The sequence below is a fragment of the Chroicocephalus ridibundus genome, chromosome 9, assembly GCF_963924245.1.
Source record: "Chroicocephalus ridibundus chromosome 9, bChrRid1.1, whole genome shotgun sequence".
NCBI classification, from domain to species: domain Eukaryota; kingdom Metazoa; phylum Chordata; class Aves; order Charadriiformes; family Laridae; genus Chroicocephalus; species Chroicocephalus ridibundus.
Window position 1 is genome coordinate 31,373,410 of NC_086292.1, and position 15,948 is coordinate 31,389,357.

Consider the following 15,948-nt stretch of genomic DNA (forward strand, 5'->3'; position numbering starts at 1 on the left):
GCTAAAGAATTTCTTCCTAATATCTAATCTAAATCTCCCCTCTTTCAGTTTAAAACCGTTGCTCCACTCCCTGATAAGAGTCCCTCCCAGCTTTCCTGTAGGCCTACTCTAAGTACTAAAAGACTACTATAAGGTCTCCCCAGAGCCTTCTCTTCTCCAGGCATGTTAGCCTTGAGATTAGCAGTAGAATGTGTGTCAGTGCAAGTCAAATCTATGTTGAACGTACAAAGAAGATTAAAAAAAAAAAGTTTTATTCAGAAAACACATAGAACGTCTAATGTTTTCTTTGATGTTCTGCTTTGTGCACAGCCCTAATCTGGAGAGATTTACAAGTGACAGTAATTAGATGATAGATGCCTATTTACTACTTGGAAGAGAATGAAAAAAGCTAACTGTAAATGAAAAAAGATTCTATGTTAGCTTTTTCATTGCATCTATTTCGTGCTACCTCTTGTGGTGAAAACTCAATTACTCTGTATGGTCTTTTTGGTGACGTTTTTTTGGTTGGTGTGTTTTTGGTTTGATTTTTTTTTAAATCCAAATCCAAAGTCAGTTTGATTTTGATAATTGAATAGTTGTTGTTTATATAAACATGAACATTATCATCTGATTATTTCTTGTTTGACCCAATGTTTGTAACTTTCAGGGATGCTTTTGTTAGAAGAATCATGTTATGTTTCTATTAAAACATTTTTCCTAATGATTAAAATTAGGAGATTTCAGTTGTAGTACTTTTTTTCTACTACACAAAGGAAAGCATAAAATGAAAAAAAAAGTTCGTGACAGATATTTTTTGGCAAAGGAATAAAAGATGAATCTTTACAGGTATAGTATTCTTGAGAGGGTTTATAGGGAGAAAGCTAGAAAGTAGACAACAAAAAAGTGAAATGGTAAGGTTTCTCTCAGTATAAATTTCTCAAGCTTACATGTGCCTCAAACAGGGAAGCTCAGAACTGTTTGAGTGGCAACATGGAGGCCTTGTACTTTTCTATGAACTTTTGTTCCTGTCAAACTGAAAAGAGTAGAGCAGCAGCAAGCATCTCTTGCCAACAAAGAGGAGACACATCTCAAACAATGCCTAGTACTGGTCGTCTTTTTTTTTTTTTTTTTCCCCCCTTTGTTTCACGCTTTCCTTGCTTACCTTTGTAGAAAAACTTCTGCTTTTAATTTGGCCAAATTAAATGTAAAGGTGCTTTCATCTCTCTCAATACCCTGAAGAAAGATGCAGCCTTCAAATTCAGATAAGAAGTATTTGATTCTTCCTAAGTTGCTGATTGACAAGTCATAAAATGGTACATGTGTCAAGAAGCCAAAACCCTTTCCTTTCTTGACAAGGTCGAGAGATGACATTCATCAGCAAGAATGACAAAGGCATATATGCAATGTCTTCTAAAATGTAGTTACCTGATGGGGTTATGATGATTTTGTTTGTTGATCTTGCTAGCTCTCTACTGAGCGTAGTTTAGCTATGCTTGCTTTCATGGTTTAAAAAAACTTGCCTGAATCCTGAAAAGCAATACAGAATATATATGCTCTGCATTTGTTGAGATACACTGTTTTTTGTTAAAGAAATGACTGATAAAGGTTAAAAGAAGATAAAGACTCTGTGTTTCGCTTCCTACATAAGGATAGTTTGGTTTCCAGAAAAAAACTGGAATAGTTTCAAATACCACATTTCATTAGATTGGTTGAAATTAGGAGTTCAGAAAAATTGTTCATATCAAGGTGACTAATTTCAATTTTCTCTGTCCTTCTCACTAGTATGTTGCCCATGTTGTGACACTGAAGCTGTTAAGCACTTCTCTTATAATTAAAGAAGACAGAAATGTGGCAGAAACTCTTAAAGTACAGATAATTGATCTGAGTACCAAAATATCACAGCGCCCAGGAGCACAAGCCATTAAGTAATTGGATTGGTATTTTCTTCCTCTCCCCACTCCTCCCCAACTCCCCCTGCCTCCCCCACTGTTTATATCTTTTCTTGGGTAGTGCATTATGTTTTATATTGACTTTTAAATTTATGGACATAATAAATAATGTAGAATGAAGTGAAGAAAGGAATACTATTTGTTAGTCTTCATAAACAATAATAAGCTCTTTATTGAATCCAGATGTTAAAGTGCAGAATATTACTTTTGGGAAGTGATACCTAAGCGGTATGAAATGCTCTGGGTAACACACTCCAGCCAAGCTACTGAATGTGTTACTTACTTCCTAGAGAGACAAAAAGCTGTGTCTGTGTATTGTGGGTAGGAGATTGACCAGCATGTAGGAAATGGAGTCCTTCCTGTGTTTTAAGAGAAGGCACACCAGAAATATTGCACACAAATTAGTGGATTATACAGTCAATGAATAAGACTTTCAGTGTCTGGAAAATGAGTCTGTGATTTTCATGCTTTCATTTGCAGTTCCTTCATCTTCTGACATTATGCATAAGATCACCAGCTCAGCTGCTGACTCTTGAAATATTTTTGCTCAAAAACGTTTTGGGGAATGTTAAACGTGCAGCCTGAATGCTGCACAAAAATAAAAAGAGTTTTGAGAATGTTTTACGTGAATGCATGCCATGTAATTTAGTTGATTTTCAGTTTCTGGAAAAATGTAATTCTCAGTGGAGCCAAGCTTGTGGTACTGAATATGCCCAAACTGTGTTGCCTCCCAAAGTCAGGGTTTCCGATAGTGGATATCCAGGACCCAAAAATCAGTTTTGTATTTAATAGGTATTTCTAAGGACTAATGAAGTTTGTGTGGTTTGGTGATGTTCACATGGTGTTCTTTCAGAGACGTTTTTCTGCTGACTCCACTTAACGCTGTTGTCAGGAAAGCTGTCAGTAAAGATTACCCATTTGCACCAAAACAAGCCTGTAACTGATTTTTGAAATCAATATGTAATAGTTAAATCTTAGTTATCTCCTTTTCACCTGTAGCATAAATATTCTGCATTTCTTTTCTCTTGCAACTGATTCTCTTAATAAACATGAACTGAAAGTTATATTCACTCCACCTTGCAGATAAAAGAAGGTAAAAAGAAAATACCACAGTTGTATCGCTGTGAACAACTTGCCTTCTATTTATTTTTCCAATATATCAGTGTAACAATTTCTTAACTATGTGCTATGTTAGTCCTATGAAGCTAGTCATGTTTGGCTTTATCAAAGGCTTTCTCATCTTGCTTGTCTTTCCTAGATGGAGCTCTTCTGTATTCTAATTAAGTATATTCAACTATTCATCATCTTTAGGGTTGAAGCAAAGCTTGAAAACTGGTATGTTACAGGCCTGAGACAAGAAAACATTGTACCATCTCTTGTGGCTTCCATAGGGGATAGCAAGTCTTCTCTACTTCAGATAGAGTTTAACATTAACCCAGAGGATAGTACTGCTGACCAGAGTCTTGCTATTGAATCACAGCCTGTGGAAATAAAATATGATGCAGTGAGTAGTAACCAAACATCTTACCTCTTTTTCTGATTCTCCTTTCTCTGCCACTTTTCTCTTTGCTCTGTCAAGATCTATTTTTAGGTTTTTACTGAGTGACTTCTGTGTATATTGATAATTCTTGTCTGTCTTTTTCTGAAAAGAGAACAATAAATGCGATGGTAGAATTCTTTCAGACAAGTAAGGGAATGGATCTTGAAAGATTAACATCAGCCACATTAATGAAGCTTGAAGAAATCAAGGAAAGAACTGCTACAGGTAAGATAATAACAAATCTCTCCTGAGGTGAGCCCCTGAATGTCTTAAAATGTTTCAATATAATTTTCTAAACACTTTGCTTATGTTTTGATTGCTGGCCAAATAGTATGATTGGGTTTTTAACTTGAGTTTTTGACTTGGAGGATTAGTGGATGTTTTGTAGGGGGGAGCATTGAGTTTAGTTGAGAAATAAGTAGAATATTATAGAAGTAAAGCTTTACTCAAGATGCATTATCTTTCAGATAGATAGCATTTCTTTATATGTTGACTGGCACAAATGTTTCACTTGTGAATAGCGTTTCAGTTTTAATGTCCCTTCCTTTTTATTTAAGGATTAGTTCATATTATTGAGATGCGGAAAGTCCTTGACTTGAAGATTAATCTGAAACCTTCCTACCTTGTGGTTCCACAGACGGGTTTTTACCATGAAAAATCAGATTTACTGATTTTGGACTTTGGTACATTTCAGGTATATAAATGACCTCTCTTATGAGCTCAGAGGAAGAAAATATTCTTTTCTCTTAACATAGCTGTCATTTGAAACTGTCTTGTTTTCAGAAGGCAAAGATGATCATCTGTATGACTGTGTTTTAACTTACTGTGTTTCTTAACAAATAGATTTGGGTCAGCAATTTGGTCAATGTTCAGGGCTGTTAAATTGTCTTTGATATACTTGTACTAGCTGATCTCCCCAGGAAACACTGTCATTTTGTAATCATGATTGTAATAGCTTATCATTTAATATCTTTAATTTCTTCAGCAAAACTTATGAACTTTTTTCCTGTTTTGTGAAATGTTAGCTTTTTATTAATAAAAGAGAATATAATTTTTCTCTTGGTGTTGAAAGTTGATTTCCTTGTTCTTATAAAATTGAAAGATTACAATAATTTAACTGATTTTAGCTGACTGATTAAATATTTATTTTAGTTGTACTCCAGCAGTAGACTTGTAAACTAAAAAGAAAAATTCTTTTTGCATAACTTGAATTGAGTGGATTGATAGAAGTGACAAAAATAAAATCTACTTATTCTGGATAAGTGAAGTGTAAAATGAATTAAGATCTCTTCTCTGTAAGAGTCCAAACATCAATCATAAACTCCTACGAGTCATCTTTTTCATCTTCACTAGAATTAACAGCACATGTATGTAAGTTTTAGACTTAACTTTATCTTGTCCTTTCTGTGTTTAGCTGAACAGCATAAATCAAGGCAGTGGTCAAGCTTCTAGCTTTTCATCTTTAGAGGAGATTATGGACAAAGCTTATGACAAGTTTGATGTGGAAATAAAAAATGTGCAACTTCTTTTTGGAAGAGCAGGTAACAAAACAACATGGTTACTGTTTACTCAAGAGATTGATAAAGGCTACCTACTTGTAATAAGTAAATATGTTTTTTAAAGAAAAAAGGCAAACCAAAACCAGTAGTTAACTAAAAGATAGATGTATGGTATTAAACTGTGGAAAAAAATTAGTTAGTTTCTCTTCAAACAGCTGCTTACTCTTTGTTTGGACTTGTGTGTCACCCCTTTACTTTGATGCCAGAAAGCAAGGATGCATAGAACTATTGTGTTTTCTGTCATATGCAGGAAAACACAAGTAAAATTTGCCTTGATACTTCATTTGGATATGAGTTTGTGCCGTCAACAAAATGCTAACTTACTGTTTTATATTTATCTATCCATATATTTATCTATCTAGCTATCTATTCTTTTTTTTTAGGGTTCTATATTTAAATGCATTTTTTAGTGTAGAATTGGGCTTAAGGCTGCTAAGGCAATATATTTTTAAAAACTAGTGAAAATAGATTCAAAAGCTCTTAAAATGCTTTACCCAAATTGTTCTAAGTTTTTCTACTTTGTGAATGGGTTCTTTATCCTTTCCTAGTGATGCCATTTGATTACTTTAATGATACCTTAATTAAATCAATTAGGAAGCGATGGTTTTCTTTATCTAAATTTACTGAACATTTTTAGGTGAAGACTGGAAGAAGGCTCGTTTTCAACATCCATCAACTTTGCACGTATTACAGCCTATGGATATTCATGTACAGTTGGCAAAATCGATGGTGGAGAGAGATACCAGGATGGCAAAGTAATATATTAATGTTGAAATTACTTCTTTTTAATTACTGTGTACTTACAGAAAATAAAATTCTATTTTCCCCAAAGGTTCAGTTACGCTTTATAATTTGAAGGTATTAACTTAAGAAATAGAAGTAGCTTACTACTTTTTGCAAAACCTTTTTTTTGTCTAGTAGTTCCCTGCTCACCTTCACTGGTTACTAAGTATACTGTTTAAACTGCATCCAAAACCTGTTTTTAATGCAGAATCACTAGCTTTACTGTGATGTGATCTTTATATAGAAGTATAGGTATTGGTAAGAATTAAATCAAGAATTGGTATGTACTTTTTTGTCATGGAGTTTAATCAATTTTTTTTTAAAAAAGGTTTAAAGTGTCAGGAGGACTTCCTTTGGTGCACGTCAGACTTTCTGACCAGAAAATCAAGGCAATTTTTGATCTGATTGATAGCATTCCATTGCCTCAGAAGTCATCTGTGTCAATTCCAAGCACAAAGGTAAACTGACTATAACTAATAAAATTGAATTAAAAAACCCTGACATCACTAAAGTGATCACTGTAAGCAAGAATTCCTACTAATGTCTGTGATATTTTTCACTTGAAATAAGAGATCTGCTGCCAAGCTGAGTTAGGCAAAGTGTCTTCATTATGACTTGCCATCAGAAAATGCTGGGCTTACTCAAACAAGGCTAGCTTAACCTTTGTCATTGTCCTGCTGGTTTCAATATAAGTACCAGCAAAACTGACCTTTCTAATATAGGGGAGGCAAGGTGGAACATGCATCATCATCAGAACATATGACTGAACATGCGAAGTTATACGAACTTTAAAATAGTGATTTACTTTTTTCTTTTTTTCCTCCCTCTAGGTACAAGCTATTCCCACAATTCCTGTTGTTAGTAAAGGATTACTTAATACACCCCAGTTGTTAGCAGAAATAGTGTCAGGTAAGAAGCTACAGATATGCTTTGTAAAAGAAGGCCATAACTTAGGGAATAGTTAACATTTTCAAGATGCTATTGATCTTAAAATGTGTTATAAGGACAGTAGAGATAAGTATGATTGATCATCTCTAACTTCAAGTGCACAAGATGATTTGATTAAGATGTTGATGCTACCTCAGAATAAACAACTTGCTTTTTTAAAAAAGAAAAAAAACTTTATTGGGGATTAATTAATATTATGCATAAGCAACCTCTTCAAATGCGAACCATTAATAACAACTGTATGAGGATGTCATGAGACATCTTTTAGCAGAGAGTATTGAGGAACCTGTTGTTTCAGAATTGACTAAAATCTAAAAATGGATTTAGCCAAATATGAATCATCTGCTGCTGCTGCCACTTCAGGCCACATACTTTGCAGTGGGCACATAAAAAGGTAACATGTCTAAAGGATGTGTACACTTGCATTAAGCAGCCAACATGTGGCAAAAACAGACTGTTACAAACAACATGTGTAGTGTCCTGAGTGTTTTGCATTAGCAAAGCTCTCCATTTTCTGAAAATGCAGAACTGGAATAACAAATGGCACGTTACTGTATTGATGCTGCGGATTTGAGCATTTACTTCTGTGGTTGTTCTAGAGAAGAACTTTCTTATAGTGGAACCTGGGGAACTTGTTTCCTGGAGCTTACTTTTTAACTGGTTTTCCTTATATGTGTTTTTGAATGTCTAATGATGCAGCTAAACTCTAGTGCTTTCCTAAATAGGGCTTTAATTTTCTTCACTTTTCATCCAAGGGGTAAGAAAGGAGTATAGATCTAAAAAGTATACTTTGTCAGATTAGGTTTTAACTGCTCATACAGTTTAAAATCCCATTGGAATGGGAAAGAGAGTGTGGGATATTTACCCCTGTTTCTGGAAGGAGTTTACTGAGGAGGAAATAATTTGTTTTGTAGACTCTGAAGAGGAATATTTTGATTTTGAGGAAAGTTCTGAACCAACTGACAGGTCACTTGTTAAAGGAGAAGAAATAACAAATAAGGAACTTGCTAAAGAGGAACTGACAGATCTTCAGTTGAAGTTTGAAATTAAAGAGGTATGTCTCTTTAATTCTATTTTTATCTTTTACATAAAGAATATTTAAAAAAAAAAATCCAGTATTCTATTACTAGTGTTCTCCAGATGTAGTGGATGCAAAAACATAGCCACCAAACAAAAAAATACACATGTACATGCATACCTATTTCTATGTTTCAGTAATTCATATATGGTATGTGTATGATTTCTTTTATTTGTGGTATATGTATAAATAAAACATGTAAACACAGATGAAGTATGTAAATATATTAAAATCAGCAAAAAAGCCCCTTATTGGAGTATTTTTGGTAGAAAATAATAGTACCAAGTTATAATTTGGGGGTGGGGTGTGGAAAATTTGCACTGGAAGAACAAGGTAAATACCCAGGCAGGTCACTTGCAAAGAGCAAATCCAAAATATTTCTATGATACTTATATCTCTCAACATCAAACAATCACTGTTTTTTTTTCTATTTTTACACTTTAACTCTGTAATAAAAATAATACTTCCAGTAAAGCAGACAAGGCATTAATTTTGCGCTTTTCTCATTGTTGGTTTGAATGGTGAGAATATGACATGTGAAAAGATGGTATAACTGTGTATTGTTCCTGCAGGTTTTGGTAGAACTCACCAGGCAAAAGAAGTCTGAGGAAACGATACTTGTATTTGATGTGATGCATCTTGGGACAGAAGCTACTGTCAGAACCTATAATTTAGCAGCAGTGTCTTATTTAAAGAAAATAAGCTTGGATTACTATGAAATTGGAGGTAATAAGCAATGAAAGAGAAGTATACTAGTGTGTGTACATATATAGCAGTTAGTCTGAAACTGTGGCTCTCCTGTTTCATGTGCTCACTGAAATCCAAACCTTGTTCTAGTTTTCCAGTTACCGTACTTAGTATGCAGCTGTACATCGGCAGTGCTTGTCCCACTGGTACAGGTGATAAGCTCTGGACTCCCACTGTAATGCTTATTAGATAAATAGCTTAGTGCTCAATCTTTGGATGGAGAAGGGGTACAGACTTGCTGTTTTGGACTTAACAAAGAGAAACCAGGGATTCATATTGGGTGGTGTTATGTATTTTAACAAATGGTGTTGAAAGTTAAACCCTATGTTAAAGGCACAAATTCTTTGGTTCTCTGAAAGAACAGAAATTACCCTAACTCTTGTGTATTTCATGTGGTATGTTACAGGTAAAAAAGCACCCATTCATCTAATTAGTTCCTCAGATAAACCTGGCTTAGACCTTCTGAAGGTGGAATATACCAAGGTATACATAAAGCTTTTAAAATTTATTTTTAAAGCGCTTTTAAATATTATAAAGTCTTAAACCTACTATTCAGAGCTAGTGGGTTGTTTTATGTCTTCTGAAAAGCACAGTGACTGGTTGGAATTAATATTAACCTTCATGTGAATCATTATTTTCAGGCTGACAGAAATGGGCCACACTTTCAGACAAATTTTGACAACACTGAACAGATGATTCAAGTGAGTCCTTGCTGGTTTTATTACTTATTTTCTTTTGGTTCGCTTGCTTAGAAGGGAGGAATAATAAGGGTTTTTTGGCTTTCCTGTTTCCCTCCAACCATGACCTTGCAGCAGGGAAATTTAAAGAGTTAAAACATAGTTGGAAGTTTTTCTAAAATTTAATATACGGCCAGTATGTTAGTCCTAACTATGATAAAAAAAATCTGTTATCTAACTCATGTGAATAAAATTCAAAATAGCATAAGAATGGATCTTCTCATGCATGAGATCATGAAGTTCAAATGCCCAGTATGGGAAAATGGAGTGAGGTCTAGAATTCTTCCCCTTTCCTGTCAAATTGTTTTTGTTGTGAGCACGACATAATCAGCACTCTGCTAAATTTACTGAGAAGTCTAAATCCATTTATGAGTGTGTAGGGGTGTTTTTGTTTGGTGGTTGTTTTTTTTTTTTTTTTTTCTGGTAGGGGGAGGGTGAAGGGGAGTATGTTCTAATTCCTCACCCTGATATATGACTCGGAAGCTTCTTGTGATACTGCGTTTTCCTCTCTGTTACTTTTGTCACAGACTCTAGAATGAGTATTTGATCTGTTAAAAACTATCGCAATATAGGGAAATGTTTTTAGACATCAAGTACCGAACTTCTTAAATTCTGACTGTTGTACTAATGGTGCATTTTTAAGTCAGAGATTTCAATCTAAGGAACAACTGTGTCTTGAGGAGTTATCAAAATGAACTACAAAGGGCTGTCAGTTTTCTGTGATAGGTACTTACCTCCCTTTATAACTTTATGGCATTATTTTGCTTGCCATTTTTGGTGTGAGGACTGAAATATTTCACTTCCCACCTAACAGTTTTAGAGTACCTATAGATTTCATCAGGGAAGTCTAGTTAATACTGGAATCTTTTTGCCAATAAAAGGTTCCTGAAGCCACAGCAAGTAATGACAGTTCTACTACTCCAATGCTACTGAGGTGGATACACGTACTGAGTTGACTGACTTCACGCTATGGGATAGTGCTGATGTTAAGAGAACTCAACTTTCTGTACATCATCAGGTGTTGCCTTGCAACTCATCAATATGACTTCTGTGTCTGGAAGAATTGCATTTGGGCTCTCTTTCCAATTTCAAGCCCATTCAAGTGGATACTAAACTACAAGGCAGGCACTTCACCTTTTGGACTCCCTTAGTGGATTTGTTGAGAAATACCTTTATACTGAGTATCTATATACTAATTATCTACATGGCAGTCACCTGCCGCTTACCCGTACGTGTAGTATTGTGTTATTGCAGGAGCATTCAAGAGTGAGTCTGTGTTTGACAGAGCATATTGCTTGAGAAGACTGAATCCTCATTTAGGTTACACTACCTTACTCCATGTGTATCTCTCTTAGTCATCTAACTAAGTTTTCCATTTTTTTTAATGCACTTCTCCACAATGAGTTTTTCACTCATTTAGTGCTTCTAAGATAATTTTGTATCACTTTGCTTTTGTACTGAGAAGGTTATAGGTTAACAGTCACAGCTGTTGTGTTGTTGTTAGGTTTTCTTATTTTCTAAGCTTACCACTGTTCTGCTTCGCAGAAAGCTTTTTTCCTTTATGATCTGTTGCTGGTAACGCATGCAGCTTTTCTGTTTCTAAGAAATTGTTATATTCCATTGGGTGCTTTTGTACTTCAGTCCAATTCTTGTAAGTAATTTTTTTGTCTCACGGAGTCTTGTGTTTTCAACAGGTAGCTTTTTCATCATTGAACCTTCTACTGCATACAGAGGCCCTTATGTCTGCTGTCAGTTTTCTAACAGCTATTAGTCCATCAGGCAGTGAAAGTAGTGGAGAGACACCAACTAAAGATGAAAAGCAAGAAGATGACACTAGATTGAAGAAAGGTACGGTTATGTTTGTCAAAATGATGATTTTGAAAGGATTTGTCCGATGCTGGCAAAATGATCAAATCCAGAGAAACCTGATTAGCTTTGTAGTGTGGGGTGAAGATCAAAGGTCATGTGACTGGCTCACCAGTCTGGAGGACTGATTTAAAAAAAAGATAAATACATGAAACAATGATTATGATCATAAATGTTGTCTTCAGGTGAGCTTTCTATTCTCATGTTTTGTTGCCATTTCACGACTTGAATTTGAGAGGGCTCAAACAGTAGCATGATCTTAGTGTTCGTGGTAAAATAAAGGAGATAAATAGTACTTTGATGATGCTATGTTATTGATCTAGGTAATTTAAATATACTTTCAAAAATGTAGTTGAGTCCTTTGGTAGTCTAATGAAAATCTTGCTGTTCCTGTAGCCCTGAAATAAAAAATGAATTTATATCAAAGTAGGCTCAGAGGGGAGCAGCCGCACTGTTTTTCATACTAAGTGCAAAACTCAAGCGCTTATCGGGTGAGCTGGAAATGAGGTGTCTAGTGAAGAATTTTCAGAATCACTAATATTTTAAAATGGCCTGGGTTTCAATCTGCAAGCTGAAAAAGAAGCTGCTGCTGTGTACAGTTTAACAAAGCCTATAAACATTTGAATACTTGGGTTAACACTTTGCTGCTCTTGGTTAGTGAAGTTGCAGACCATCAGTGAGGCCTGATGGTTTCTGGTCTTCCCCCATAGATAGTTTTTGACCCATGTGTGTGACTTCACCTTATTCTCCTCAGCCTTAACACTTGCTTGTGTAAAACCTGTGTGTTGGCTGCCTGAAATAGGCTTCCAAGGTTTGCCATTTCTTATGAGCTTGACAGTTAAGAGAGAACTTCCTATATTAGGATCTTGGAATAAGAAATATTAGATGACCTGAAAAAAACACTACCGTGAACCTATTGAGTTATTGACTTAATGTTAAAAATAAATAGACTGAGCAATTTAAAGAAACTATAGGAAACTACTAAGTTATCTGAATGCCAAAAAAAACCCTCCTGGACCGAAACAACCCCCAAATACTCTCAGGAGTTTAAGTGAAAATATGAATTATAAGCATTTTGAAAATCCCTCCCTCTCTCATTTATAGTGGCTAGACCTTCCAAGGATAAGGACGTCTTTGACTTCAAGCTTTTTGCCAAGCTGGATGCCTTCTGTTTAAATATTTGTGATGAAAAAAAGAACATTGCAGAGATCAAGATACAAGGTATGAAATTACTTGTTAGTAGTAACTGATCTGGTAGTTTAGTTACAAAGCAGCTGCTAATACTTCGACTAAAAGGTATTTAAGGTGTGTATTTTCAGCATCTGACTTTTTTTTTTTATTGTTATCTGTTTTCAAAGTCAGTCTTCTAGTGTGTCATAATGTTTTGGCTTCCAGCTAGAAAAGCATGATATATTATTCTTCAGGTAATTAGGTTCATTTTTTGAAGGAGTTTGGTTATGGGTGGCTTTTCATGTTGTACTAATCTTTGGATATTTTTCTGCTGTATCTGAATCATTTAGGATAAAAAAAAAAATCAAAACACAAACACCTTAAAACTGCTTTCTTTGGTTTTGAACTCTTAGAATTTGTTTGGATTTATTGTTTTGGTTTTGTTTTCTTGATTCTTTTTTACCCTTCAAAGGGGCTGTCAAAATTCGGGTGGAGGGAGATTGACTTCCAAGTTTGTTAATAGCTGCTAAAACTCTCAATTAGTATGAATATTTAAGAATGTGTGATATACAAGATAGTGCAGTACAGTTCATAAAAAGCGTTTTGCTTGTGCCCGTCTCTAAATCATATAATGTATTCTCACAAGATTTTGTATGCAGAAGTGTTGTATTCAAATACAGTATAGTAACATTTTTTGAGAGGGAATTTTAGTAAACTAACTCAGGAGCTTTGTTATTAAGAGATGGATTATTGTTTGAGTATTTTTCTATTAATAGTAGCTCATTTCTTTTCAGAGGTGATTGGTATTGAGCAATTAGAATTTTTTCTCTTATGTTTTGTTCAGAGCTGTAGTATGGTCACATTCTCAAAGCTTAGTAACAGATAGAATAGTATATGGACTTGGGTTTGAACTGTAGACAATATACTTATCTTCTGTGTCTGACTCATAACACGCAAAAAGTCTCTATTTCCAGAACTTACAATACTTTTTTTTTTTTTAGAAGTTATGGTAGTTGAGGCATTACTTCTAATTGGTCTGATTTGGATACAGGGAGACTAATATGCCTTGGATTGAATAGAGCTCTTTTATTACAGTCCCTTCAGCAAGGGATGTGGTAACTGACTTATTTCATTTGGAAACAGAAGTGAGAATCAAGTATGTTTGGGTATTTTTTGTGGGTATTTTAAATATTTGTTGAATTTAGCAAACTATTAACAAAATAATTGTTTGTTGGAATGTATAATTTCGGCAGCTTTTCTCATCTGCCCTACTGGTGTCCTCTGTTCCCACCCTGAAAGCAAGTGTTAAGTCCTGTTATGCAATACTACTGTTTCTCTCTTTATACTTTACAGGTCTTGACTCATCTCTTCTCCTTCAGCGAAGTCACACTGTATTCTTTGCCCGACTTAAAGACATAGTTGTCACAGATGTTGATTCAAGGACCCTTCACAAAAAAGTACTCAACTACAAGATTTTAAGTTTTACTTGATTCTTGGTTAGTTTTGTGTGTATAGAAGTGAAATGTAATACATATTCTTAATCTACTCTTTAAAAAATATTTTATTTGTCATGAATACCTCTTTTTCAAATGAGATACATGGTAAAGTGTAGTTTTCGTATTAGATTTATGGATGTCCAAAAAGATAGATATATATATAGATAGATAGATTTATTTTTTTTAAATTATATATATCTATATATATAACTTGTACATCTGATAGGCTGACAATATATTTAGTTGTTCTTTGTGTTAAGTACCTTTTGTACCTTTTTAGAAGCTGCTGATGGCTGGTGGTACTCTTTCTTTGTTTCTAGGCTGTGTCTATAGTAGGAGATGAAGTTTTCAGTTTCAATCTGACATTAGATCCATATGCTACTGAGGGGGAAGCCTACACTGACATGTCAAAAGTGGATGGTACCGTGTCTTTGAAAGTAGGCTGTATTCAAATAGTATACCTTCACAAATTTCTCATGTCTCTTCTGGTAAGTCTTTTTTTCCTTCCTATGTTTCTGCTGCCTTCTCAAATTAGTCTTCCTTGTTTGTGTCCTCCGTACAAGGGATAACTTAAGTTTCTGAAAGGGAAAGGATAGGCTTAATTTTTCATGTGTGCTATAGAAAAACTTTAAGGCTTAACTGGCTTGAATTTCAAAAAACTAAGACAATGCAAGTGGGTCACTTCCCACCCTCTGCTTTGGAAACAGAAAAGGTCGGTGCTATTAAGGTATTTTGGGTTTTTGTGTTTGCTGCACTTTCCACTCTCGCAAAAACCTGAGTTCATTGCAAACATGTCTGAGCTAACATTAGAGGCAAAACTTTCTGCAAGGTTAGATGCTAGGAGGACTGCAAATTAATCCCTGTAAATATTTGTGCCTTTGTCGAGTACCCTAATGTTGGCGTTTTCAATACAGCACTAGTGGGATTTCTGTCATTCAGTGCTGGCTTTAATGGGAATTTGTATTCACTGCGGGCAAAGAGGGGGTCTAAAAATAATGTGTCCCCAAAAGCTAGTGAGGTAAAAGAATCTTGTATGAATGAAGGAAGGAATGTAATGAAGGAAGGAAAATTAGAGATGGGTTTAAAATGAGTGGATTGTACTGGTTAGTACATTTTTCACCCTCTATTAGAGGTCATCACAGAAGGCACTCAGTTATCTTTCCCCAGGAAAAATTTTACACAGTAGGCAGCATAACTGGTGTTTGATGTTGTAAAGTGAGAGAGTAATTTAGATTAAAAACCTGTTTACAGACATTTCTCTTTTCTCTTCAACTGCTTATTCTAGACTTTCCTGAACAACTTTCAGACAGCTAAGGAGGCACTGAGTGCTGCTACAGTCCAAGCTGCAGAAAAGGCTGCTACCAGTGTAAAAGATCTGGCTCAAAGGAGTTTTCGACTTGCAATGGACATTCACTTGAAAGCACCAGTTATTGTCATTCCTCAGTCCTCGGTTTCCCCCAACGCTATAGTAATAGATCTTGGCTTGATTAAGGTTCAGAACCAGTTTAGTTTGGTGTCTCTGGAAGGCAGTTCGCTCCCTCCAGTCATTGACAAAATGGATGTGCAGCTGACAAAGCTGAAACTGTCTAGGTAAAATGCACTTTACTAAGTAACGCCTTAGCTAATTCATAATATTAAAAATCTATAGGATATGAATCTACTTGCTTAGAAACCGTGGTTGGTGACAGTGTCAAATATTTGGTGTTAAAATACTAACCTGTTATTTTAAGGGCAAATAAATCAGTAGTAAAATAAGATACTGTTCTGCTCAGGAAGCCATTTAAGCCTAAAGAGATATTACATTTGAGACATTAAGACGTTACTTTGAAAGTGTAACTTATGACTTAACTTCTAACTTCCCCACCATGTGTTTTGTTTTGTTTTTTCCCCTTTGTTTTAAGGACCACTATGGAGACAGGTTTGCCGCATCCAGACATTCAGATACTTCATCCTATTAATTTAAGCCTGTCTGTGAAACGAAATCTATCTGCAGCTTGGTTTCACAAATTACCAGTATTGGAGATCACGGGGTATCTGGATACGATGAATGTAAGTCCTGTGAAAAGAAGGTGGTGAGAAGCTGGTGATAATATTAA

General features: G+C 35.1%; 1 protein-coding gene across 5 annotated transcripts in view; it reads left to right on the plus strand.

Moving 5' to 3' along the window:
• VPS13C (vacuolar protein sorting 13 homolog C) overlaps positions 1-15,948 on the plus strand; it is a 103,640-nt gene that overhangs the window by 26,268 nt on the left and 61,424 nt on the right. For all 5 annotated transcript variants that reach the window (XM_063347477.1, XM_063347475.1, XM_063347474.1 and 2 more), the window contains 18 exons: positions 1,762-1,904; positions 3,240-3,432; positions 3,579-3,693; positions 4,026-4,162; positions 4,883-5,009; positions 5,665-5,782; positions 6,139-6,268; positions 6,641-6,719; positions 7,673-7,812; positions 8,409-8,562; positions 8,990-9,066; positions 9,225-9,284; positions 11,015-11,168; positions 12,291-12,407; positions 13,710-13,813; positions 14,173-14,340; positions 15,138-15,442; positions 15,754-15,901. In XM_063347477.1, coding sequence (XP_063203547.1) covers positions 1,762-1,904; positions 3,240-3,432; positions 3,579-3,693; positions 4,026-4,162; positions 4,883-5,009; positions 5,665-5,782; positions 6,139-6,268; positions 6,641-6,719; positions 7,673-7,812; positions 8,409-8,562; positions 8,990-9,066; positions 9,225-9,284; positions 11,015-11,168; positions 12,291-12,407; positions 13,710-13,813; positions 14,173-14,340; positions 15,138-15,442; positions 15,754-15,901 — 2,469 coding nt within the window. The remainder of the gene's footprint in view (positions 1-1,761; positions 1,905-3,239; positions 3,433-3,578; positions 3,694-4,025; positions 4,163-4,882; positions 5,010-5,664; positions 5,783-6,138; positions 6,269-6,640; positions 6,720-7,672; positions 7,813-8,408; positions 8,563-8,989; positions 9,067-9,224; positions 9,285-11,014; positions 11,169-12,290; positions 12,408-13,709; positions 13,814-14,172; positions 14,341-15,137; positions 15,443-15,753; positions 15,902-15,948) is intronic.